A 25,886-nucleotide genomic window follows, 5' to 3' on the forward strand; every position below is an offset into this window, starting at 1 on the left:
GCAAAAATCCTCATTTTCAGAATTAACCTACAGCATAATTTCAACAAGCAGCCCTGTGTCTGCTATTTCTTCCTTGTTACTCTGGATTTGATCTCAACAGAGGTATTTGGAGAACTGATCATGTGTTTTTCACTCCAGTATGTCTTGGACAGTATTCCGTATGACTCCAACCTCCCATGTGTTGACATCAAAAACCTGACTGAACATTGAAAAAAACCCCTGTCAATCAATTCAGGCTACCCTATGAGATCTTAACTGTGGCAAACAAGATTGTATTTTATCCTGTGACATTGCTCAACTCCAAATATGAAGACTGAAAACATGTACAGAATATACCTTCTTGTGCTGAAATAGTTTGTGTAACTCACCTTTGTTGCGAGCTTCACCAAGCCTTTCTGAGAGGGAGAACATCATTTCGCAAACATCCCCACTGCAAGAGACAGAAGCTGTATTATTAGTGTGAGAAACAAAAGCACTAGCTAATCCTCCTTGGCGACCTTTTTATAGAAAGACAAGGCTTGATGGGAAGCCCAATAAAATCAACTGGTATTTCAGATGGCCAAGGACCTACTTGCAAACTATACTGGGGTTAGCATCTGTGTATTCAGGCAAAGACTGACTTAATTGCATGGGTTTGGTACTAATACATCTTTGACTGGGTATAACAAAAGAATTTATGGTACTGAGGGGCCTGGGTCCAGGCCCTCAGTGCGTGACATGCACATAAAAAGCAGCAACAGTTACATACCTGTGGATTTCTGCAAATCCAGGGATATATGCCTCCATCATTTCCACAAAGGTGTCCATGTCAAAATTCTCCTCAGAGGACTCTGGTGAGCCCAGCTCCTCCAGGACACCCGTGATATAAGAGAAGAAAACATCATCCATCCCACTGGAGACAGAGAGAAGACAAGACGTGGCAGCAGTGTCAACAGGCCCAGTTTTTCTTCTCTCAACATCCCCATTCCCCCTAACCTCCTGTCTGTTTAATATGGCAGCAAAAGGACCTATGTGGAGTATATCTTATGGGCATATACCACCAGTAAAGCCAGGTAGCAGGTGGCCAGTGGTTGAGTGGGAAGCATTAACAGATAAAATACTGCATGCATTTCTGCCTCCTGGGCAGCACTCAATGAAAGACCCAGTGTGCCCAGAGGCTCCTGTAGGTGCTTCAGCTGAGCTAACCAAAATATTCCAAGTGCTCAAACCCTTGACTGACTGACTATGCTGACTGGCGTTTCAGGTGAGGTCATCATATGCTGTCAAGCTACACTCTCTGTGGGATGCAGTGTTCTCTGCTTGCTGCTCTCCACACTTGTGTCACTACTGGCACCAGCTGCAAAACCAGCTGCTGTGTTCCAGCCTCAAGGCAGCTGTATCTCTGCATGTAGGCAGAGTTCAAAATAGGAGAGCCCTGACATAGCATTATCCTGCTCAGAAAGCCCTTTGGGAGCACTGTGGAATGAAGGAAATCCCATATTCTAATGGGTATTACTGGACAGGAAATTAATCATCTTGGTCATCAAAGAAATGACATTGCTAGATTGCAATGCTAAACTATAGCTGTTCAAGCATTCCTCTCAGAGCCTGTGCAAATTACCTCCATCCTGGATCTGGCTTAAAGAAAAGCAAGAAAAAGTACGGGAAAGCTACAGAGTTCAATATAATGGGCAGAGGGACAATTAATGCAGAGTTCAAGCTAGAACAATGCTATTGGATCTGCCTATCTCAACATACCTGAGATCTGCTGCAGGGATGTGGGACTGGATGAAGCGTGTCAGTGTGTCTCGAATGATTCTTTCAAGCTCCATGTCTCTCTAAACCTTTTTCTCTAAAAAAGAGGAGGAAAAAGAAAACTCCATGTAATTTTAAAGGCAAGAAGTAGATCAAAATATCAAGATCAAAATGCAGGTATAGGCGAGTGTGCTCTTCTGATCAGAACAATTCACAAACGCCTCCAACGTCTTCTCGTCTCTGAGTAACAGCAGGCAAAAACATCCATAAAAAGTAGCAGTATGAGGATCCACTGGAAATACCAGCCCAAAACAGCCCAACATCTTGGGCCTCTTCTGACTGTGTTGATGCTGGAGGTATGCAGCTGTACTGTACGTTTAAAATGTCACCTCTGGGAAGGAAAGCTGGAAATGCAGATGTGTCCAGCTGCAGGGGCTCAGGGACACCTTCTGAGCTGGAACACTGTGTTGTCCGGTGAGGAAGCAATGGGTAGTGGATTTGCACTCTCAGTACAGAAAGGGGTGGACCTTCCAGCTAAAAGCATTTGCAGCAATGCTTGGACTTGACTCAGGAACAAGTGGGAGGAAGAGTAATGTCTCCTAAAGAAAGGACAACCTAGAGCATATTTTACAGGGAAATACCAAGCAGGGCACAGATGACTAGTCTGCCAGCCAAAATATCAAAGGTCTCCAGGTCAGGCACAGACTGCCAGTGGAATCCTGCCCAAACAGGAGCCCGTTGTTGTGCTTGGTAAATGAGCCATTCTACAGTTGATGCAGCTACAACAAGGGGCACTTGATAACCCAAAACTCAGGGGAGCTCTAAGAATCACAGAGCTCCTACAGAAGCCATGGCAGAAAGGGGCTGCCCACAGCCCTCCTTCAGCTATCAGTACTGAGCCTGGACTGAATTGGGTGGAGAAAAGCTGTTCCTTAACCATTCCTTCCCACTGGGGTCTACAAAGCTGTTTGGTGGACAAACTCCTGGTACAAGCACTGAGTTCTTCTGAGGAAGAACCGGTCCTGCATACAGAGAAACTGATGTGGTCATTGGCCAGAGAACTTCCAAAGGTCAACATGCTCCCAGCAGTGCAGCTCCCTCATTTCAACCACACTAGGACATGACCAGGTCTGTTTGACACAGAACTCGTGGAGCAGGCTGCTGACAGACAATTCCCACATTTCCATGGGAATCAAAAAAGGTTTGGCATTTCCTGAGATGAGACTTTCAGAGCTAGCAGGATATAAACAAAACCACCCCACGCACTCAGACAAGTTTAGAATTACATAATTCGGGACACCGAAACACTTTATGCATTATACCTTCAAATGCCACACTTTTTCTAGTGGTGACCTGCAATAGTTAAGGGGGAGATTCACTAGAAGAGCTTATCCTATGTGCCCAGTTTGTGCAGGAGTGATTTACAATACACAAATTGATCTAAAAACCAAAGGCAGGAGAAATCAGTCTCCTGAGAGCTCAATTCTCTTGAAAAGATGTTACCACAGTTTTAAACTTCCAGATGTAATTGCAATGTGGATTTTAAGATCACTACAGTAGTTGTCAGCTGATTCAAATGTATCTATGAAAGTCCTTCTGCAATTCTGGTTGTTATAATGTGGGTTCTGTGTAACATGTTGCACAGAATCTATTTTTAAAAGTGTACAATAAAGAAATGATACTTCTATTGCTCTGTTCACAGCTACAGCCTCACAGTTTTGCACTGTCAGAATAAGAGACCTTCAGGTCTTGGAAATCCCTGTTATTTTTCTGGCAGTCTTTAAACACTGGGGTTTACTATTAAAGAATGAGCAGTGGAGTTCTGTATGTCATCTCATTAAGACAGGCTTGGTTTGAAATATCAGGACTGCTTACTTGATCCACGTAACACTGTGTGGCATATGTATTTCCTCATCTCAGGTAGAGAAAAGTGGTATCAGTTCTCAAAATGTGAATGCGAAAGTTATTCATTTTCTGTGCTAGATACTTTGACCAGCAACTGAACAGAGTTTCCCAAGCTACTATCAAATCTCGAGAACCTAGCAATCCCCATCACCTTTGCATTCTCCTTCCTAACATGTTACTGTCAAATGTAGGGGTTTTTTTTTGGTAAAACAGATGTAGTAATAATATCTCTCTAAAAGTACCATTATCTTTCTGCTATATAAAACAACTACTTATGCTATATTCAAGAAAAGTTGGCTTACAATTCATACAAATCTACTTTCCTCAAAAAGGGTGAAAATCTGGAATGTTTGCATACAGGTAGATCATTTTGGACAGCTCTTTCAAGTCAAGCTTCAGTAATGATTCTCAAATAGTCAATGTGATGGGATGGGATTGTGCCTTGGACTTTATATTAACAAGACAGACTTGAGGAGAGCAATTTAGGAAAATGTTTTTGAGCTAAGAGGAACTGCCATTTGGATGTATATCAACTTTTATGAGATCATTAATTTGCCTACCAGTGACTAGAGGTTTCTGCAAGTGGAAGGAGATGGGTGTTATATGCCTTGGATATTTCTCAGAGCAGGTTAGAGAAAGTTTAGGTAAATCTGATCTGACTGAGGGATTGATTAAATCACCTTGCTAAGGTTCATGTAGCCCAAGTAATGGGACAGGGATGGTTCACTATGCTCTCTGAAAATTGGTTCTGAGAAAGCACAAAGCATGTCTTATGCTGCTCAGTGTGTCTGTGCTTGGAGAAGTGCATTTCTCTGGGATATAAGGCCCTCTCGGTGCAGCCTGTGACATACAGCCTCAGAGGAAATTTCTCAAAAGCCAGATTGGCAGGACAGAGAACCAGCCATGGCTATACTCCACTGAACTATTTACCTCCTGAAACTTTGCTGGCCTAAAAGAAAATTTTCCAGGCTAAGTAACACCTTACAGATATAATTTCACTGCTTCCATTTTTTGTTTGTCTTGCTAACGAAGTCTCTGAAAGGACTTTCACAGTGTGGTTACTATGGGAAAGCAGGCTGAGGTCACTGAGCTTGTTAACACAATTAACTGCTTAATGCTCTGAAATGAAAATAAGGACTAAGTTGGAACTTAGTCCCGGTAAATTACAGTAACGGTAATGGCAGTGGCCAGACTCTTCCCCTCCCTCCAGATCTACACTGGACAGCTGCACTGGGGTGCTCTGCTGACATGGAGCCCTTACCTGAGAAGATGTGCCACCTGTGCAAGGACCTTCGCTCACAGCCAGTGTTTGTGAAGTCACCTCAGTGCCTGCAGGAAAGTTGATGGTCCATCCTATGAGTGCCTGGCCCAAGCCATGAATGAAGAAGCCCTTTATGGGAAAGGAAAGCTGAATTAGCTGGAGCGGGAGAACAACAGAATCACTCTGTATTCTGGTATCTTTCTGTCACTTGTGACCGTTTCCTCTAATGCATATGGTACAGCTTTACTTTTTTTTTTTAATAAAATGTACACTGTGGAAGGCTAACCGGGTTGCGAGATTAGTGTGCTTGTCAGCCTTCAAATTCACTGACATGTCAAGATGTTCAACATCTACAGTTTTTGTATCAAGGCCAGCAGTGGTCCCTGCATATCACTCGAATAATCCAAAGGCACTGGTGGCCTCATCACCGTGGCAAACGAAGCAGGAGCTGTTTCTCGAGGCTTTAAGGAGACAGCCCAGAGAGCGCTGCTGGGTGTCCGTGCTGTGGCGGGTCCCCACGGCCGGAGCCCCAAGAGCCCCACGCGGGGTGCGACGAGCGGCTGCTGCCCCTGGAGCGGCTACACCGGCCGAGCAGCCCCGGGGCCGGGCGAGGATTGCCTCGGCAGGGCTGGACAGCGAGGCCGCGGCGTGCCCGATACTCGCGGTGCGCGGACGAGCCCCCCCCCACACCCCCGCCGCGCCCCGCGGGTCGATCCCCGCACCGCGGAGGCTGCGCGTCACCCTGCCCGGCCGCCTGGGCCGCCCCCCGCGCTGCCGACCCCGCAGTTAAGCCCCACTCCCTCCCGGGTTCCCGGGCTCCCCGGCCGTGTCCGTATCCCGCTCCCCCTGTCCCGGGCGGTGACGGGCGCGCGCCGCCGCCGGGGGGGGGGGTGTCACCTGATGGCCCGCACGCTCCCTGCCCTCCCCTGCGCGCGGGGCTCGCGCGGCGCGCTTGAACGCGTCACGTGGCCGCGCCCGCCGCCAGCCACGGCGGCGCGCCAACGCGGTCCCCGCGCCGCCATCTTGACTGCGGGCAGGAGCCGGGCAGGCGGGGACGGGGCGGCCCGGGGCAGCCTTTGAGGGGGCCGGCGCCGGGGTGGCCCTTGGCGGAGCCGCCCCGGGAGGGGCTCGCTGGGACTGTCCTCCCTGCCAAGTGCAAGGGACACGTTCCCTGATGAAAGTAGAACACTTCGAGCTGCACTGCCTCTCGGGGCGCTTCTCCCAAGCCGAAGCCCTGTCAGGGATGCTCCCCGAGCTGCCGCCCGCGGAGCTTGGAAGCTGCGAGCAGGCTGTTTCCATTTCCACTAAAAAGCCGCCCCGCTACACCCAGGCTTGACAAGCTGCTGTATGATCCTTCATTCTGGCGATCTGGAGGATTGCTGCGTGTTAGGGCAGCCTCAGGCTCTTCAAGAATCCCAGGATCAGTTAGGTTGGAAAAGACCTCTGGGATCATGGAGTCCAACCTGTGACCGAGCACCATCTGGAGAAGGGGCAGCAGGGGGACGGGGTCGCAGCTATTGCCGGTTTACTTAGTTCTGACACACAGTTAGTGCTTCCCGGGGCAGCTTTGGAGAAGGAACTCAGTTATCCCAGCTGCTTCTTCAGAAAAATCCCAAAGCAGCAAGGCATAGTTTTTCTCTGTCTCATGCTCCTCAGTCATGTGTTGCTAAATACCAAGTAAATGAGCCTGATTCTGCCTTCGGCAGCACCAAAAAAATCCAGAGTCATGCCAGTTGGGTAGGGAGCATCATTGCACACTCACTCCAGTGTCATTAAGAACAGAGTTTGTTTCCATTATTTATTTCTCTAAATGTGCATACATTCCTCTATTAACACTGTATATATATGCTGACACTGAATATACTTCATTGTAGAAGTATTCACTGCCTTTCATTTCTTCTGCTTTTGACTCTTGTTAGCTGCACTTATCCACACAGTAACTGAAAGTAATCAACTATGCTGCATTATCTATCCTTTGATCAGTGTTTTTACCTTAGTTTGGTAAACAGTTTGAAAATCGCCTAGCAAGCCTGCTATTTCTAGGATGGGTTTCAACTTGTATGAGCCACTGTATAAAGAACGTGCTGAAAATGCAGCTGCATTCTGGGATGGGCTCATCACAGTGAAGTGGAAGTTTTGAAGAAAACGAAGTAGCACATGTAAGGCCCCTAGAACTTAACAATCTTTAAAGCTATGACAAACAATTGCAGTTGCCTTGTTTGACCTACATTCCCTCATCAATTCTTGACTGAATTAGAACAGGACTTCCTGAACTAATTTGTGTTATGAGGTTCTACCAGCTTTTTCCACTGGTGGTTCATTGCATCCTATTTGTCAGCAGAATTTAAGGATTCATGTAGCCTCAGTCTGCTCTGTAGTTTCCTTGACTTGCTTGGAAACCTTGAAGCCCATAAGAAATTCTGAGAGTTCTCAGATGCTGTCAGTTCAGACAATTTGTAAATTCTTAAAAATCCTATGATTTTTATATCACAAATTTCAGAACAACAACAGACAGGACCTCTGGTTTGGGTTTTTTTTTTCTACTACAAATATTTTGAACTAGACCATCAGCCTGGCTGATGATCAGGGTAGTCTGTGCTGGGGAGAATTAAGGGAGGAGAAAACCACACTAGGCTTTGAAGCAGAAGGTCTGAGAAAACCCAAGTAAGTTAAAATGCCATTGAAATTCTCTTATAACTAGTTAGACTTCTTAGTAGTGTACTTTGAGTACACTAGTAAGTAGTGACTTCTCTTAGTGTACTTTGCTGCAATTTGATATTTCACCTTCACACCTTACTCTAATTGAAACTGATGTAAGAGGGTGGCTTTTTTTAAATTACAGTACTGGAAGAGGACCAGTATTGTAGTACTGGTAATAGATACCGGAACAAATATGGCGTTTAATAGGTCCCCAATTTAAAGTTAAAATCAGAGGGTTTTGACCTAAAGCTCAACAAAAACTCCACAGGGATTCCCTATACAAACACACAAAATGCACCCTTCATTGACAGTCCAGGCAGAAAGGAGCGACAGCACAGGAAATTGTTCTTGGAGAACCCTTCTACTTGTCAGTCATAGGCTGCTGCAAACCAGGAAGGTTAACACACCATCTAATTATTTGATGGGATTCATATTCCTTCACAAATGTGATGAATAATGCAAGTGTGTTGAATCAAGCCAGAGGAAAATTGTTCCTTCTCCAGCCTATTATTAACTCCTTGTGGTATAATGTACTTGTAATCCTAGAATGGTTTGGGTTCAAAAGGACCTTAAGGATCATCTAGGTCCAACCCCCCCCTCCCCCCACGGGCAGGGGTGCCACCCAAAATGAGTTTGTTCTGTGACATCTTAATCTGTGGGTGGATGATATTTGTATGTGAGCAATTTTAACTGTTACACGTGCTTCTCTTTACATTTGACTTGAAATGAGAGAACAGAAAAGTACCCTTTCCACCTGGTTTTGCCCCCTGCTTAATGCAGGTATGTTCCCTACAATGGGTATTTCTCTATACTCTAGCTTTGAAAGGCTATAGTGATGGGGCTTAATCTGAAGAGAGGAGCACATTACTGGGATGTGTTTCCTGATATTCTGGCTTTATTTCCCATTTTTTTTCCCCATTTTCCTATCACACGTCCATATGTGTCCTTGAGACTATTCAAAACACTTTCCTGTTGCTAAGCCTAGAATATCAGTGCATATCTTTAATTTATGTGTACTGCTTTTATTTTTACTAAATCAGACTGCATTTTACTTGTGATTTATCTTTAGTCCTCTACAGAGCCTCAATTTAGAAAAAGGGTATTTTGAGCACTGTCCTTTTTTTTTTTTTCCTTTTTTTTTAAATAGAAATGAGTGTTCAAGCTCAGAACTCCACAGAAATTTAAACAACTTATGCACAGCCCTTTGAAAGCGCCCACCGCTCCCAGATTTTCTGCTGCAGCCAAAGGAGAGTCCAGCTTTCCAACTCCAATTTCCCAGGGGTTCGGAGGAGTGCTGCTTCCCAGGGCAGCGAGCGGGATGGGGGCCGCGTGCCCTCTGCTGGGAGAGCTTTGTAACGTCAGGCGTTCCTCTGGAAGCGCCGTTGCCGCATTCCAAGATGTCCTGCGCGGTTGATTACCAACGTGCTTGAGTTGGCATTCCAAAAGAAGTTTCTTTCGGTTGCTCCTGGGAAAACTCATGTTGCAATTTCAGAGCGTTGAAGGTAAATTAATCTGCTTCTCTAGGTTACAATTAGGTTTATTAGAGCCTATTTGTCTTTACTCTTCCTTGGTAACAGGAGAGTTCTACGTGAGTAAATATTTCCTTGGGATTTTTGTCACTCTTTGGCTCCTCTTATTTACTGTTACATGTACATCTTATCATGGTTACAAAGGTCTTGTAGTCAAATAAGACACAATTCTGTGGTTGTGTATAACAAATGAACCTGTTTCATTCCTGTATTGTGACTTATTTAGCTTTCTAATGTTCAGAGGTATGAAGGCTTTTTTGTGTGTGTATGACAGTGAAATGAGCAATTTATCTAAAAATAAACAGCGAAGTACGTGAAGAATAAGTAAATGAATAATTTGTCTGTCATCCTTCTGTCAGGGAGCTCATTGTGCTTTGCATTTGTGTCTTATAATTTTATATACAGTAGGCTGAAGCACATGACATGTATTTCCAAAAGTCTCAGTATGAGTCTGTGGCAGAACCTGAAAAAGGAATCAGGAATTTGTGTTCACTGACTCATCCCAAAGGTATAAGTGTGCTACTTACAGGAATTTTTGAGGATGTGAAAAAACAAAATAATCAGTGAACAAAGTTTTTTTTCAGTTTCTGGTTACAACACATTGAGCAAAGCTAGTCTGTAACAGGATGGGGTGTCTGGAGCTGCTCCTTTGATTTGGCCAGCTCTAAAGGAGCAGTAAGAATCTGATCCTGAGGAGCCCCGAGGAGGCTTTTGTTCTGCAAAAGGCCTTGATGCTCTTATATAGGATGGTGATGTACTTAAGCCAGCGGAAAAAATAACTCTAAAGTTGGTAGTATTATAACGAATAACTTCCCAGCTGACAATGTCAGATGGTCTCACAGCTAGGAGGAGCTTTCAGACTACAAAATATTTGGACATGCTGTCCTGGGTGCAGATCTAGTAGCTCTTCTGAACCTTGTGTAGGCGTGGTTAGAGTTTTTTAGGCTGGATCTTAGTCATTGTGTATGGCTCTCACAATTCACACTTTTTATTTTTTTTTGCAAGTGTGATAAAGGGCTTTCTCAATACTTATTTCTAGCCTTGAGCAACACTCTGCTACCAATGGATGTGGTGTTGTTCTGAAGAACCTGACATTTGTGGCATTAATACTGTTGTGATTTCTTGCATTTTGCCTGTGAATGCAGGCCCTGCTGCCAAGAACTTTCTGACCCTAGAATACTTTTCAGCTGTGTGCCAATGTAGATATTGGACAGTTTGCCAAGCCAAGGCCAAACTGTTTGAAATTTAATTTATTGGAAGCTTGTTAATTTGTCATGCGTATTATCAAAAAAGTATTGACAGGGTCTGTTCTTCTGTTGCATTCATATGTGAAAGTAATTTTTGTCTTCTATTTTTTGTAGCAGCTAATTCAGCCAGAATTCAAGTGTGAAGGCTTTTCCTAATTTAGAGGAATTTTAAGAACTGGAAAATTATGCTACGTAACTAGCTATATTTGAACACGTCTCTGAATTTACATAATAAATGCCTGACTTTTGCAGTTAGCAGAACTAAAATATGGAGAGGATCAGAACACGATTTAAACACTCTGTCTTACTGCTCTCTCTCATTTCTTTTGTTCAGATATGTTTCTTTTGTTCAGATGTAATGGGAAAAAAAAATCTAACTATTTCAGTACTGGAAAGAGCTCAAGACATGGGTTCTGATCCTCACCTCCCTCTGCCTTTAGGTATTATCCTCATTTCACAGATGGACAAAGTGAGGAAAGCAACATGTGACCTTTTTTATTAAAACACTTGGAGATTTGGTAGTGAAAAGCATATGAAAAAGCTACACACTTCTTATACAGTTATGTAGCTTTTCTTTAACATATCCAACTACTTTATCTCAGGCAGACTGAAAAAAGGAAACATAGCTGGGATAATGTACCTGCCTGCAGAGCATTCTGATTAAATTATACACCATAAAATTATACTTGAGTTGGTCATGTAGTAAAAACAATAATAATAATGATAAAAAGAAAAAAGGATGCTGTCTTCAGGAGTTCCCTCAAGAACTACAGGTAATTTGTGGGTTTTTTTTATTCTAATGGCTGTTATTTCTGATATATGGAAAATACTCCCTGGAAGTACATTCGGTTCCTTGTCTTCTTTTGCTGTCCTGCTGTTGGAGAGTTCTGCATTTTAGATTTGACTGGCACACACAGCAAGAGGAAAAATGAGTTTGAAGAATTAGGGTTAGGAGACAAATTTGTTATGAGCAGCAGTGAACAAACATTACAGTACCCGAGAACAGGCACGGCCTTTGAAGGAAGGTTTAGTAATTTCAAGTAGATTTCCACAGCTGCATATTAGTAAAACCGCTGTAACAAGGGTGCAGTGGAGGTAAATAGGTAAATAGAACTTGCCATACTCTAGTTTGGGCTGTGTATAAATTACCCTCTTCATACAGCACAATCTGGGTAAGCAAAAGGATACGTTTAATTCCTTTTTTATTTTACTGTGGTACTGATTGCTTCCCGTGGAATCAATTAGACCTGCCGCTTATGAGAGGAGCGCACTCATTTCCTTGAGGTAGCTCAATTACTGTGCGTGTTGCCCAAGACCAAGTCCTTGACCCTGGTGTTTGGAAAGCAGGTGAACTGCCCCGCGAGAACGGCGGCGCGGTGCTGGTGAGGGGCAGTGCGGCAGCCGAGCACTAGATGCCACTCTGAGGCCGCGGTAGGAGCTTTGCTCTCTGCAGCATCCAAGCGGAGAAGGCTTGGAGCGACAGCTCCCGGAAAGCCCCGTGTGGGAGGCAGACAAGACGAGCTCCTTGCATACCCCTCCGATGACGCTGGGAGAACAAACAGCGAAAAGGTGAATCAGGGGCCACCGGTAGTGCATTCAGGCCCCACGTGAGTCAGGGCCAGCAGCAGGTGCTTCGGATGGGAACTGAACCTCCAGAGTTAGCAAATAATCTCCCGGCTTCAACGGTTTTGTGCACAGGTGTCCCCACTTCTGACCTATTAGCCAGATGGGCTCAGAAGGAAGGAGGAAGAGCAGGGTGAAAGGGCAGTTGTAGCTCACTGGATGGGATTTCATGAGAGTTTAATCATGATCTGAAGACCCGTGGTTCTTACAGTATTTCTGCTGGTATGGTCGTTCTGCAGGTACGTCTGTAAAGGTCTGTCATCAATAGAAATACAGTTAACAACCCCCTCCTTCATCAACCCCATACATGTCCTAAATATTGCAGCATTTTGCTGAGAACCAGGCATCAAAACTGTCTATAATCTGACTAAACTAATAATGGGCATGAGTCACAAACCTCAGTGTGGGTTTGTGCAGTAGTATCTCAAGAAAGGTTTGACTTGTTGTCAAGATAAAGGCTAGTTGTACAGTTTGGATTCAGATCAAGGCTGAAATGTGGAACGAAGTTTTGATGGGGCAGCATCTTTTCTGGGAAGTGAGTCTGCTTTACTGAACAATTTGAAAGTGAACACTTTCTGTGAATGACCCATACTATACATCTTCTAAAAAATACTCCCCAGTTCATGCAATGTACAACTGGCAACAAAAACACATTGCTTCAAATTACTGAAGAAGCTGTGAAGTACTGAAGGAGTAGTGAAAGCATATATATATGCTATATATAGATATATGTGTGTATATATATATATATATATTTCCTTTTGTATGGAAGGATTTACCAATGCAACAACATACTTTTGAGTTAACTGTATGGCTTGTAGTCCTCAGCCTTGAAGATAAATACATGTCAATCTGTAGGAAACAGGAAGGGATGAATCCTGGTAAAAATCCTAGTCACTGATGCGTATTATTTCTCTTCAATTACTTGGTATTCCACATAATCAGGAATAGTGTGCAATGCATTGCTAAGTGAGTTATGTTGGTCTCAAATAGCAGGCTTACAGAGAAAATAAGATTTTCGCTGCTATTAGCTACAGGAGATTTTTAGGTGGAAATGGTGGAGGTACACGTCTCACAGCTGAGTTTTTTTGAGTGCCAGATTCCTGGGGAAACTAGCATTGCTTTGGTGGCCTATAGTCCTGTGCAACTCTCCCATGTGAACTGTGATTAGATCCCAAACCTGCTGGGGTAGAAGTTTGTGTGTGTGAATTTGACCTTAACAGAGTTAAGTACTCAAAAATAACTGCTCTTGGCAAAGTGCAAGTATAATGCCTTGTCTGGCTGTTTTATTCTCTGTACATTTGGTCTATCTAATAGATAGATACCTGTTACAGTAAATATCTGTTTAAGTTAGCTCAAATGGTTGAGCGTTTTATTTTTGGTACTGGAGTTCCTGTATTTGCTTCTTTTTGTCCAGTTTAAACATCTGTTACATTGGGATCATAAACCCTACTAGTGAAACAGCCAACATGCCCTCAAAATCTAGTGGTGCTTGAGTAGCCAGTTTCTAGTAAAACATGTCAGAAAGAAACATTCTGTCTTTCCTGACACCATCTTCCTTCTGAAAAAATTACCTTCTGGCAGAGTGATTGTTCAGTAATGTACGGAAAGCCCGTATGTATTTCTTTTGTGTATCTAGGAGTATGTGAAGGTATATTGTCCTGTGGTTGTCTAAGCCCACTGAGTAATCCATCTGGGGTCCCTTAGGTGTGTGAACTAAAGCCTGGATACTTATGTAAGGCAGGATGTTGGATCAGGTTTTGTTTTCCATAACTTGAATTTAAATGTAGAAGTTACTACTTTGAAGTAGAGCATTCTCAGGTATTAAGGAAGGAGTTTGGTCTTTTGTATTTAAATTACACAGACATTGCACACACACACACACTTTTATCCATGAAGCCACCCAAGTCCTAACCTGGAATTTTAAGGTTTTCTGTCGGCAACATCCATCTTCTGTGGCCTTCTTCATATTAGCATTGATCTACAGGGGAAATAGAGAACACGGCTGTGTTATTATATACCCGACTGCAATTTCTGTTCCAGTGATTGAGTGTACATACCGAATTTTTGAAACATGGCCATTCTAACTTATTTTGTCTTCCTGTCAATAGCATGGCACTTGTCCAAATTATGGATCAATATCAGCTGATCTTTTTATGTTAAACTGTAATGAAGTTGCCTCTCTTAATGGAGATGTGATCTTGCTTCAGGCAATGCTTTTAACTGAGAACTTTTGGAATGGAAATGGGGGAGAGGGGAAACAGAAGCAGAGGAATGAGCAAAAGCCAGAGTGGAGAATAACAGCATTCCTTCCTCTTTTTGAAAGAAGTAGGAGTGGGGTAAGAGGGGGACTCAGATATGAAGAGAGCCAGCTTGTTAGGACTTTTACTGGTATGGGTAAGAACTGTTAGCCTCTGCTTTCTTCAAAGTACTGTCAAAAAGCCAGTGGTGGACACTAGGAGTGAGAGCCTGGCTCTCTTGAAATTTCATGTAACATTACCTTTAATTTGTGTTTTAATTTCTGTTCTTTTTTTTCTATTTCACTCTGTTTCATAAAGTTTGTGAAATCAAATAGTTGAAAGAACAGAGGAAAAATGGGATGAGGCAAGGAATGGGGAATGAGAGATGTAAAAAGGGATGTTAGATCAGCCATTCTTTCCCTTGAGGGCAGGATGGGATCATCTCTACAGTGACTTCTCTGGGTCTATATCTAGCTCTAAAGAGTTTCAGGGTATCAGTGTTGTGTGTGAGCCGTACACAGAGTAGCTGAAGGCCTATCATTTCATAGGTGTTCACAGGAAAATCTTTTACTTTATTCTTATTTCACTTTCTAGGACAAAATGTAGAGGGGAACTTTTTCAATCCCTTTTATAGGGTAAAAGTTCTGTGGAAGAAATAGCTGTTGTTGTGTCAGGCTTTTGGAAAAAGAGTCTGTGGGGGACTGTACTAAGTTTATTTGGTAGGGGACAATGGTGAAGAAGGGAACCTGGTGGGTTTGGAACTGATAGTGGCTGAAGTTAGCAGACACTTTCCTTTCTAAGAGCAAAGTGATGCTGGTATTTTGGAGGGGTCTTCTGTGAACCATTTAAGTTTCTTTTGTGGCTTCTCCCACAGTTGTCTCTGAGCCAGTCTGTCACAGCTCAGTTTTGATTGCTATGAATATGTGCAAGCTGGAGAACCCAGAAATACTTCTGATTCCAATTGTCTTGTTTGTGTCTCTGTCCCATATGGGAAGGGAGGCAAGAGGCCTGAGTATATACCAGTTCCTCTTAGTTTCTCTGCAGCGGCAGGTGTGCCATCAATAGGGAGGGACCTGTTGGACACAACAGTTTCTACCTTCTCTTCCTCTTGATCTTTTTCAGCCCTACAAAGCAGGGTAGGAAAAACAGCAAAACATCAAAATGCATCCATATGTGTGTATTACTTTTTATCTGCAAAGGTCTTTTCTAATATTTTTGCTTTCATTATCTCACCCTCTTCAGTCAGAAGGATGTTTCACTGCTGTTTTGTCTTGGCACTTACCCAAATTGTTTGGTGAACTGTATGAAAGCAGTATTAGAAAAAAAATTCGCAACCATCTTACACCCCAATGCATAGATGGGAACAGTGTTTGCAATAAAAAAGAGGGGATCTTTGCATGAAAATAATTCTTAAATTGGAGTTATCCAACAAATCTTCTTAACTGAGGGTCTTTTGTAGGAGGCCTAAACTTTTTTGCTTTTATGAGAGATTTACATTCAGCCTGTTCTTCATTCTCTCAATCTCTTTTTTCATATAATGCTTTTCCACTGTTTCTGCTCTCTTTCTTTTCCCTCCTGTTTTTCTTTTTTTGTTGTTGTTGATTTGTTTGTTTCCCTGGCTCCCTCTCCCCCACTTCACCAGACTATATAATTTTATAAATATTTTGGATTCAGGAAGCTCTGTATGTTTGTTTTTCTGAATCTTATTGTTATTATTATTCTTAGGGTTACTTTGTGGAAGCATCTAGAACAATATATACAAACACAGTGTTGGATTTGAGAAGCACATGACAAGACCTTCTAAGAATTGAAAATGATTGGGTAGGGCTGATAAACTGAGATAAGTAAGGGAAATTAAGGAACTAAGCAAATGGTTTATTTACTGTCAAAGAGCTGAGTTGGAAACTGAATTTATATTGTACAGTCTCATGTAGATACCTTCAATGACAAGGATATGCCTTTCCTTCTCGGAGCCTTAAGCAAAGAATACCTAAGCAAGACCTCTCTGTTCTAGGATAATGCTAGAGTGAATAATGAAGAAGTTAAGACTATAATAGTGAAAATGTTTTTGAAATGTCAGTCTTTGGTGTCCAGTTCAGTTTTAGTCTCCTACGCTCCAAGGTCCCTATGTTTCAGTTAGTGAATTTGTACACCTTTTTTGTCCCCCTGCATACAAGATTGGCTAATTATAACTTTGGGGGCATCTTTACGGTAGTTTTGTGCCTCCAAGCCTACAATATCTGAGTATCTCAAGAAACATGCATGGTTTTCAAAGCCTTGGAAAGCAAAGGACAGTGTTATTTCACTTGTGCTGAGGCAAAAGACAGTAATGATATTTGGGGAGTGGTATAATTATGGTAAATCTGGATGAAAAACACTCTTCTTGTTCTTTGGAAAAACTTCAAATTCTGAGAAATTGTTCCTTGTAGTGGATGAGAAATTAAAATTATGATAACTTTTTATTAACTACAATGAGAGAAAACCTCCAGCATTAGTTTGGATCTGTGGAGAGAATTTAAGATTTTTATGATCTTAAACTCTCAAAAGGAAATGACTAGCTTCTTTTTAAAAAAACAGCTTAGTATTGGGAACAATGTTAAATATGAAAACTGGATTTTTTCATGCAATAATGTTTTAATTAGTGTAGTTTGTCAAAAGTGGTTGATCTCTGAGAAAAAAAGTTTTGTTTTGCTGAATCTACATTTTCAGCCTGAAAAACATGTCAAAAAATCCAAGTAGCTATAGTTCCTGGCAAAGAAAGCAGAGGGAAGCCACAGCTTTTTGTGGATAGGTCTTTCGCAACCTATATTACAGCTTTAATCACTTTAGGAATGTAGGGGGAAAAAAAAGAAGAGTCATACATAGCTTTTCAAAGAGTTTGATAACCTGTTGGTGTAAATCACCAAAGCTGCACCGATGTCAGTGAAGTCTGTCTGGCAATCTGCTCCTAACTGTGCCACCAAGCTATAGGTTTTTTCTGAAACAAAAAAAGCACAGATATTATGTATAAATTAATAGGCTGTACTGACAGGAGATGGTATTGTCTTCGAGCCTGTGAAGGAAGGTGAAAGAGGCAAGAAGCACAGCTGGGAGATACACAAAAAGAAAAATGAAACCAACCTAAAACTCTGCCCCAAGCCCAACAAAGAAGTTACTTGCCTTTACCACTGCCTCCAATCTTGTTTTTGGAGACCCAGCATCAGTCATGAAGCAGATGCTGGCAATGCTCCTGCTCAGCAGGAGACTATAAACATGTCCCGGGATCCCACGGTTTATGTGACTATTTACACAAGCGCAAAGTAAATGGAAGTGGTTATCCCTGCTAGCTGGTACTCATGGGTACGTGGGCTCCATTTGCTTTGCTTCAGTGTCAGGGGCAGCAGGGTAGGAGTGAGCAAAGCTTAGAAAATTCAGCCCAACAAAAATGAAGTAGATTATTGGATATTGAAGTAGGATATTTTCAGTAACTGATCTGTTGGTTTTGCTTGCAGCTCCAAAAAAGGTGGAGGATATGGAGCAAGTGGGAGGATAATTCTGTTAGTTTAAAACCAGCATTTTTTTTTTCTTAGGCCTGAAATATTTGCATTTAGTGTGGTTGTTTTTTTGTAGAAAAAAAATAGTAAAATTGAACTAAATTTTAAGAAATCATTACAGATTTGAGTTTTAAGGGGTATACATTTCATATTCAGCATATCAAACTGAATGATCTGGACTTTCAGAAAGCTCGCTAGGCTGAAATAGCTAAACAATTCTGAAAGAGATTTGCAGTCAATGTAAATCTGCATTTTAAGAACTTGCTCAATCATTCCACCTTAGACAAACAAACCTTTGTTTTACATCATCTACATTCTTATTTCTGAACTGTTTCATACGCAGAATACTTGTAAGCATGGGCCGTTATGCACAGACTTGAATAAAGAGAGATTGTGAAACTGGAAAGGGGAAATTTAGTTGTAGCCTAACTTTACTGATAGTAAGAGAGTTACACCACCAAGGAATTTGGCCCATTACTTTGGAAATTAGAAGTCAGACTTAATAGTGGGTGTAAAAAGAAGAGGGGCAGTCATGACTGTTGAAACATTATGTGGGAGAATTGTGTACATTACAAGGGAATATGATAGAACTGTACATGATAGAACTGTAGTTCAGGGATTTGTCTGTCTTGTATTAGCAAACAGGTTGCCATAGCTGGTTTAAACCTATCCTTGGCAAAATTTAGTTGATTCCAGTGGATTTAAACCAGGGATTAATTTAATCTTCAGTTTTCATAGTCCTCAAGCCCAGAAGGACTATTAGTTTGTATACTGTGGCCTGCCACAGGCTGCAGAATTCCACCCAGTTATTCAGCATCAAACCTAGTAACTGGTATGTTTTGAAAAAAGGCATCTTTCTGCAGTGAAATTTCAAGGAACAGAGGAACTGCTGTTGAACATTTGCTGGGGTGATCAGTTGTTCTTTTTCTAGAACAAGGCTGAGACTTTGGTTCTGTTCCTCATTCTCTGTCAGTCAGACTTCTTCTCCATGCTCTAATTTCCCTGCTTATAACTTGGATATAGGATATTTAATCTCATCTGGAAATAAAGTTAAATTCCACAGCAGAAGACTGATAAAAGTGAGTAAAACATCATTCTGTGATTGTAGTCTGCTCTCTCCTGTATCCCTTTTGTTCTTCTCCATTTCTCCTTTTGCTTTTCCCATCCATAGATCTCTGATACTTTTACTGAATGCAGTAAATGATGAGCTGACCTTCTACTGCCTTCTAATTGTACCTACTAAAATTTTATCTATTTTTTTAAAGAAAAATAAAAATTAAACCAATTTTCTGTAAAATTGCATGCATTTGAACAGAGAAAATACCAAGATAGCCTTTCATTTGTTCATAAAACAGCACTTTGAGAGCATGTGCTGTTGCTGTTATTTACAAAGCTGTGTAATGAGATGGGAGGTTCACAAGTTGTTTTTTTTTTTTTTTGTTTCCTGTCACATTTCAGCTTTCTTTTAGTAATTACTGTAGCAAATCTGTCTGCTGAGGATCTCACAGTTGTGTCATTCCAACCCCTGGGATATTCATGCCATACTGAAGTTGGAATTCTGATTTTTTATCTCAAAACACGTGGTTTCAAGTGCCCAGAGGCAGTGGTATACAGGGCTTGTGTTATGTTTCTACCGAGGAGAAACTGTCCTGCAACCCAGGGACTTGGTTCTGGATTATCTCCTCTTTCAAGCTGAACATTATACTCTATGCAAGTATAAAAGAGAACTGACTGATGTTTTCCTTGTTTCTAAGTTTTCAGGACAGGGACTGGCAGCTGGAATCTTTGTAAAGAAAGGACTCATAACCAAATTGACCCATGGGACATAGCACTTCATTAGAGTTCAATATTATTATAGTGACAGGTACCTTAGGAGTGAGATCTAAAGATTAGATTATACAGCAAATGGAAGCCCCAGTTTTCCAAGTGTGACATCACTGACAGGAAAAGCTCAGGAAGAGGGTGCAACCTCTCTGCTTATCTTGGTTTAGCATTTTATTAGATGGTAGGATCAGTCTGGTCCCTATTGTTTCCACAAACAATATGAGGCTCTAGTCTGCAGTCTGCTTTCGGAAGGGTTGGCCCCTCTCAAGGCCTACCAACAAGGGCTCTGTAGTTGCTCTTCTTCCCCTGTTATTTGCCAACTGAGTGATCCTACAATCACTGTTGTCTTTGCCTCTGTAGGCTGTAGGGATTGGTAACGGTTGCTATTTTCCCAACACCTTTTTGGTGCTTTTCCTGATCTCTCTTCAGCTGATGCTCCTAGATCCCTTTCTCCTGTTCCTGGTGGTTTGAAAGGTTTGGTCCTGGGAGCTTGTCCTGCCTCTCCATCATTCCCCTTTCCTGGTGCTGCCCCGTTGCAGCCTTGGTCCCTGGGGGCTTGTGTGTCCTGCCTCACCAGCGTTTGCCTTGCCTGGTGCAGCATTCAAGCGACACCTTAATAAAAAGCTTTCCTCCCTTATCTCCTCTCTGCTGCTGTGCCACTGGGCTGGGGATCGGGTTCCCATCTCTTTCACACGCACACCTGGTCATAAAACACTGGGTTTGTTTTTAACCTCAAACCAGGGAGCTTTAATTAAAGAGACAGTGACCTCTTTTATGAGTTTGCTCGCATAGGGTTTCAGGGCTATTGTCACATACAGCTCACATAACAGAGCACCATTGCACAAAGCTCCATTTACACATCCTTCCCCGGCTTTTTTCCTCTCCTCTTTTTGTTTTCCAAACGCAGAAGGAGGTTGTTTTCTTGTTTACCCCTAGGCAAAGTTGTTTCTCATGTTAGTAGCCTATGGCTAACAGTCTCTTTGAAGAGAACCTACCTTTCTTACTAACAACACATAGATGTCATTAGACTTGGAGAAATGTTATTTTTTAATCTATGTAGGAAATAATCTCCCTCACCTTAAATTTGCTGGATATGAATGACTAGCTAAAATGGATCTTATCCTCTGTTCTGTTCTTCTTAGCTAGTTCTCATACCTGTATAGTGGAATTTGTGTGTTTTTTAGGACAAATACTTTTTTATTATTCACTGTTGTATTTACCTGTATTCATTAATTTTCAGGTGCAATAAGTAGTCAACAGCAACAAATAGAATTTTTTATTTTCAAGAATGATAAGCGCAGGGACAGACACTAGAACTTGTCCACAGTTTTACACAGAATAGTTTACGTGTAATTTAAAGAAAAATTTTCACAAATACAGCCATGTGTTCCCATGCACTTGTACTCAAAGATACACAAAGAGGAAGACACACAGAAGTGTGTACACAGACCAGAACTTATTTGAGGTATGCAGACTTCTGAAAAAGGCACTCATGCACAGAAAACAGACAGCTGGGACACAGATACAAGCAACCACACAATTGGCAGAATACAGAAGCACACACAGAGGACATGGACACACAGAAGAAAAAAATAATATATGTGGAAGAGTGTTGTTGCCCTCAGCATACACCTTGTATGTAGACCTTCAGAAACAAGTACAAGGACAAGCCTGCAGGAAAACACGTATGTAGAAACTTATGCCCAGAAACTCTGTAAGTAATGTATAAGTTACTGTGGACAGGTCCTGGGACTCTAACTGTTCAGGTGCTGGAACTCTCACGGAATTGTGTAAGGTTTTTGCTTTCAGTGGTGTTACTTTCAGGAAAAGCTCACTAATATGAAAAAATATTACATGGTTTAGCTGCAAAGATTGTAGATATGAGAACACATGCCCTGACATATACAGATAGGTAGATACATATTAATACAGATAATTTTTTTTTTTACTTAATATATTAATACAGATTTGCCTAGATACAAATATACCACACACAGACCCTTAGACACACACAGATATACCCATGTCTATGTTCATTGAGAGAGACTCACTCAATATCTGTGTATGTGTGTGTTGGGAGAGGGTCATAACCTCCTCCATTCTTCTCCTGAAGGGGTTTGGATAATGAAGGGAAAAGAAATGAGGCCTGGGGCTAATTTGTAGTGGCATTTCCTGGCCTCTCTTATGCCAATGAAGCTCCGTTTCATCTTTAGCCTTATCAATTCTGCAGTCATGTGGCTTTCCGCTTGGACGCCTCTGTCTCTTCACCCTCCTCCCCAATCTCCGATGCTAATGGAAACTTCGTTAATGCCATTAATCTGCTGACCAGGACAAGTCAAAAACATATCCACACAATCTGAGCCAGGGCTGCAAGCGTCCTGGGGCTGCCAAACAGAGGCACCCCCTGTGTTCATTGCATTCCTGAAGGAACTTCATATTGATTTCTTTCTTTCTTTCCTTCTCTGCTTTATTCCTTGACAACATTGCATCCTTCAGAACAGGCATCAAGTAGATGGCCTTTTCTTCCTCATCCCTCACCATGATATTTCTGCAAGAATCCTTTCCCCAGATGTAGCCCTAGTGACTTCTTTCAGTGCCCCCTCAGGACAGCCTTTTTGTTCTAATGCTGTCTTTGGTGACCAACTTGTTATTCCTCTTGCATAACACAATACCATAACTACTCAAATGTTGTGTGAATCTGCCTGGGCTGGTCTAAAATAAAAAGCCTTCCACTCTACCTTGGTATTAGCAAGTCTGTCATTAGCCAACCACTGTTATTGTTATTATTGTTCTAGTGGCAGTTGCCATTAGTTCTGTTCTTGAAGGGCTGTGCTGTTGGGGTGCCCTGTCCTCTGAAATGTTCTCAGCTCCCCAAAATCACTTTTGAGGAGTGAGGACATAGCATTGCTTTACATTTTACAAGTAGACCAGGTTTTGCAATGCTTCACCATTGTCTTCTATCACAATTGAGTATCATTTTTGGTGACGTACCATTCTCTTAGCTATGACTTCAACTTTCCCTGCCTGTGTAGCACACCTGCAGAAACTTGAAGCTCTGAGCAATGACTCACCGTCTCCTTATTTCATAGTATTGTCAAGTGGCTGAGCATGTGGAAGTTCCACGTGTTGGGATTATGCTGGCTGAGGTTTCACTGAGAAGAGAAAATAGACTCTGTTTGATACTTGTTTTAGGAAAAATTTCTGTGATAATCAGAGTTCATAGCTAGCTCTTGAGAATGTCAGGATGTTGAGTGATCTGTATTTGATCTAGGAATCTTTATATATGTAAATGAAATAGTGACAGTGGAGGAGGAAAAGACAGCTAAGAAAGGCATGCTGTCGGAGTTGTGACATATGGATATGTTTAGAAAAAAAGCATCAAATTGATGAAAACAAGGAGAGAAGTTGGCAGTTCAGCATGAACTTTGATGATGTCAGGCTAAATCTGGAATGATATTGGCTATGACAGAAGGCTGAGCCTTAGTTGCCACCTTCACACAGACATCACAGTAAAAAGGGATTGTTTTACAAGGAGAGAAGACAAAGAAGTTTTAAGTTCTTCAGTGCTGGCAGGGGTTGAAGTCAAAAGTTCATCCTCATGTAGTTTTGGGTACAGAGAATGCAAGTCATTTTCCACCAGCTAGGAGATGCTCCACTGAGCAGAGCATCTTCCTTCTCCAGCCAGTTCTGGGATGAGATATCCTTTTAAATCTTTAGGGTTTATGAACCCATTGCACTGTCTGATGAAGAAGGATTCATGCTGATTGGTACCATGCTTATTTTTGAGAATCACTGAATGAGAGGGGAGGGGGAAAAAGGTAGAGATTGTGTTATATCTTGGTATAAAAGAAAAAAGGAAGCTACAATACTCAGTGCCCTAAAATTCCTATTTAGATGAGTGGGACAGTATCTGTAAACCTAAGACCAGCATCTGCTGGGACACTTTCAAAGCTTCAATGAAAGCAGAGGACTAAAAATCAAATACTTGTAGCCTTAACAAGTGACAGGACAGTTAACAGCTCATACAAGACCACTCATTTTGGTTCAGCTGTTAAATTTGCTTCCTCTTCTTCATATCCTGTTACTTGGGATTTGAAATTGAAAAGTTGGGGGAGACAAATGAAGTGCTTATAGTGAAGTCTAGTGTCCTGGGAGATGCTGGTAGGAGATTTTTAGCATGTTTTCCCTGAACGTGCCTTAAGGAAGCTACTGGTACTTAGGTGAATTTATCTGGCATAACACACAGTACCACATAACAATAATACACAGCCTTTGATGTTGCAGTGTGCTAATAGTGGAGTCTGTTCCATGTGCGTGGAAGGGATGATTGTGACACATGGTCCTGTACAAGAAAAAAGGAAAAAGATCTTCAAGTGAGCAAGTAGTTTGTGCACACCTTAATACAGAAGCAGAAACACCAGGAAACCAAGCCCTATCCAAGGTATAACATTGTCCTGCCCGGCAATCTTGGCAAGTTGTTTAACCTCTTCATTTGTCTAGACTTTTCCTGTTTATTCCACTCTTATCACAAACTTCTTGAGAAAGAAGTATTTCTTCCTATGTATGCATCCAGCTAGAGAGTTGGTCCTCATCTTGGCTAAAGTCTCTCTACAGTAATATAACACCCTATGCCTTCTTTCCATATAGCAAGAATTGTGCATTAGACTGAGAAGTAAAAGGTGCTTTGGGCTTCTGACTGATGCCAAGAAATAAATCAATTCAGCAAAGCCTGCATTAGCTACCTTGGGTACTGGGAGCATCCCAGCTGTGGCAGCATAGAGCCTATCGAGGTTAAATTTGGATCATGTCATGATGCAGCCTTCATGCTGGGAAAGAAGTTTAAAATGTCAGTGCTGTATGTCTTTGGAAAATTTCTATTTGAATGCCACTGCTATACACAAAACTGCTGCTGCCTACTGCTGCTGCTGCTGTGGTTGGTATCCTCTGATCCATCTTTTGCTCGGTTTTTTCTAACTGCTAGCCTCATAGGAGCTGTCATACTGCTATGCAGATTCTGCCCAGCATCCATTTTGTCATGGAAAATGTTCCAAAAGTGGTGGTGAAAGCAGTTTTTCAATGAAAACAGTATTTTGATGCAATTGCGACACTCTAAGTATATAGAGTAGACAAAGTTTGTAGGTTGAAATAATGTCACTATATCTGCTGGTCTGAAAACCAGGCCTTTTTTCTACCTTGTTCTGTTTTCTTTATTGCAAGATTTTATTTTATTTTTTGTAGTGAAGTCTGTGGGGTGGTAGGCAGGCAATGTAGCTTTTATTTCTGGTTCTGTTACAAATGTGCGTTTTGATCGTGGGGTAACATACTGTGTCTTTGTATTATCCAGTTGTAAAGTGAGGAAGATGACAGGTCCTTCTTTCATTCTTTTCTGTCTGGTCTAACGTAGACTTGCCTGGTGCAGCGTCCCTTTCTGGTCAGTGAGCCACAACCTTGGTTGATGAGCTACTCTTGTCTCTGTTAAGCTTTTCTGTGCAGGCTTCTGGTTTTAGATCCATAGGCTGGAACTCAACCCATATTCAAGCATCTCTTAAGCTTATCTTTTAACTGTAGATGGGTAGTACTTGGTGTGTTGTGATGTTGGTATGCTTCTGTATCAGCGAGGGATAAACAAAACACAGTATTGTAGCACTCTCTCCTTTCCATTTACCTTTATAGTAGTGCTATCTTTGCTTTCTTCTTATTGCAAATTTTGCTTCATTCTACTAGTGAATGTTCTGTGAGTAATCCTTAAGCTTTCCTGGGGGGGAAAACCAATATTTTGATGAGTACAGCCATTTCTGGTGGTAACTGCAGCAAAGAGCTTGAAAGGTTTGTTGCTTTAAATTCAAGAATGATGTCACAAAATCTGGGGAGTGGCCTTGCCTGGAAACATTTGGACTGCCAGTTCCTGGCAAGTGAAAATTGATGTGACTCACCACAAAATGTAGTGCATTCTTTGATGTAGAGGGCAGGGACTTAGAAATTCTCACAAATGCAAATGAATCTATGTTTTAAAATCCTTGCAATCAGCAAGGGAAGAAACTGCTTTGCTTTAATGAAAGCACAATAAAAAGTAATACTTGCAGAGTTTATTTAATTCAAAAATGCCAAGCTCATTAGACAACTGGTAATAGAACATGATTCCGACTCTTATTGGTTCATAAGAATCATATTTACTACCTTCAAAATACAGTCACTTATAGGATGAGATATTGGAGATGTTTAACTTTTAGAAATCCCCACAAACCATGGGGTCAAATTAGGACAGGAAAAATAGAAGAGGAGGGACGCAA

At 41.9% G+C, this 25,886-nt stretch overlaps 1 protein-coding gene and 2 long non-coding RNA genes across 6 annotated transcripts in view; 1 reads left to right on the forward strand and 2 right to left on the reverse strand.

The window, feature by feature from the left end:
* The window catches only part of CUEDC2 (CUE domain containing 2), an 11,177-nt gene extending 5,312 nt beyond the window's left edge, over positions 1 to 5,865 (reverse strand). For 2 of the 4 annotated variants that reach the window (XM_017806991.1, XM_017806987.1), the window contains exons 1-5: positions 5,798 to 5,865; positions 4,901 to 5,029; positions 1,738 to 1,831; positions 749 to 892; positions 369 to 430 (exon numbers count right to left, since the gene is read on the reverse strand). In XM_017806991.1, the coding sequence (XP_017662480.1) occupies positions 369 to 430; positions 749 to 892; positions 1,738 to 1,811 (280 nt within the window). In that variant the 5' untranslated portion in view covers positions 1,812 to 1,831; positions 4,901 to 5,029; positions 5,798 to 5,865. Of the gene's footprint in view, positions 1 to 368; positions 431 to 748; positions 893 to 1,737; positions 1,832 to 4,900; positions 5,030 to 5,170; positions 5,444 to 5,797 lie in introns of those variants that run through there. The other 2 variants (XM_017806990.1, XM_017806989.1) reach the window with 2 other exon arrangements.
* A 3,134-nt stretch (positions 5,866 to 8,999) lies between these two features.
* The window catches only part of LOC108493502, a 107,193-nt gene continuing 90,306 nt past the window's right edge, over positions 9,000 to 25,886 (forward strand). The window contains exons 1-2 of the long non-coding RNA XR_001873494.1: positions 9,000 to 9,102; positions 23,881 to 24,037. This is a non-coding gene — a long non-coding RNA (uncharacterized LOC108493502). The remainder of the gene's footprint in view (positions 9,103 to 23,880; positions 24,038 to 25,886) is intronic.
* Positions 17,167 to 23,882, reverse strand: LOC108493504. The gene is made up of 4 exons (XR_001873497.1): positions 23,846 to 23,882; positions 22,668 to 22,748; positions 20,674 to 20,751; positions 17,167 to 17,216 (listed from the first exon to the last, which is right to left on the reverse strand). It is a non-coding gene; the product is annotated as an uncharacterized LOC108493504 (long non-coding RNA).

This window comes from Lepidothrix coronata, unplaced genomic scaffold (genome assembly GCF_001604755.1).
Source record: "Lepidothrix coronata isolate B3197 unplaced genomic scaffold, Lepidothrix_coronata-1.0 Scaffold17, whole genome shotgun sequence".
In the NCBI taxonomy this organism is placed as follows: domain Eukaryota; kingdom Metazoa; phylum Chordata; class Aves; order Passeriformes; family Pipridae; genus Lepidothrix; species Lepidothrix coronata.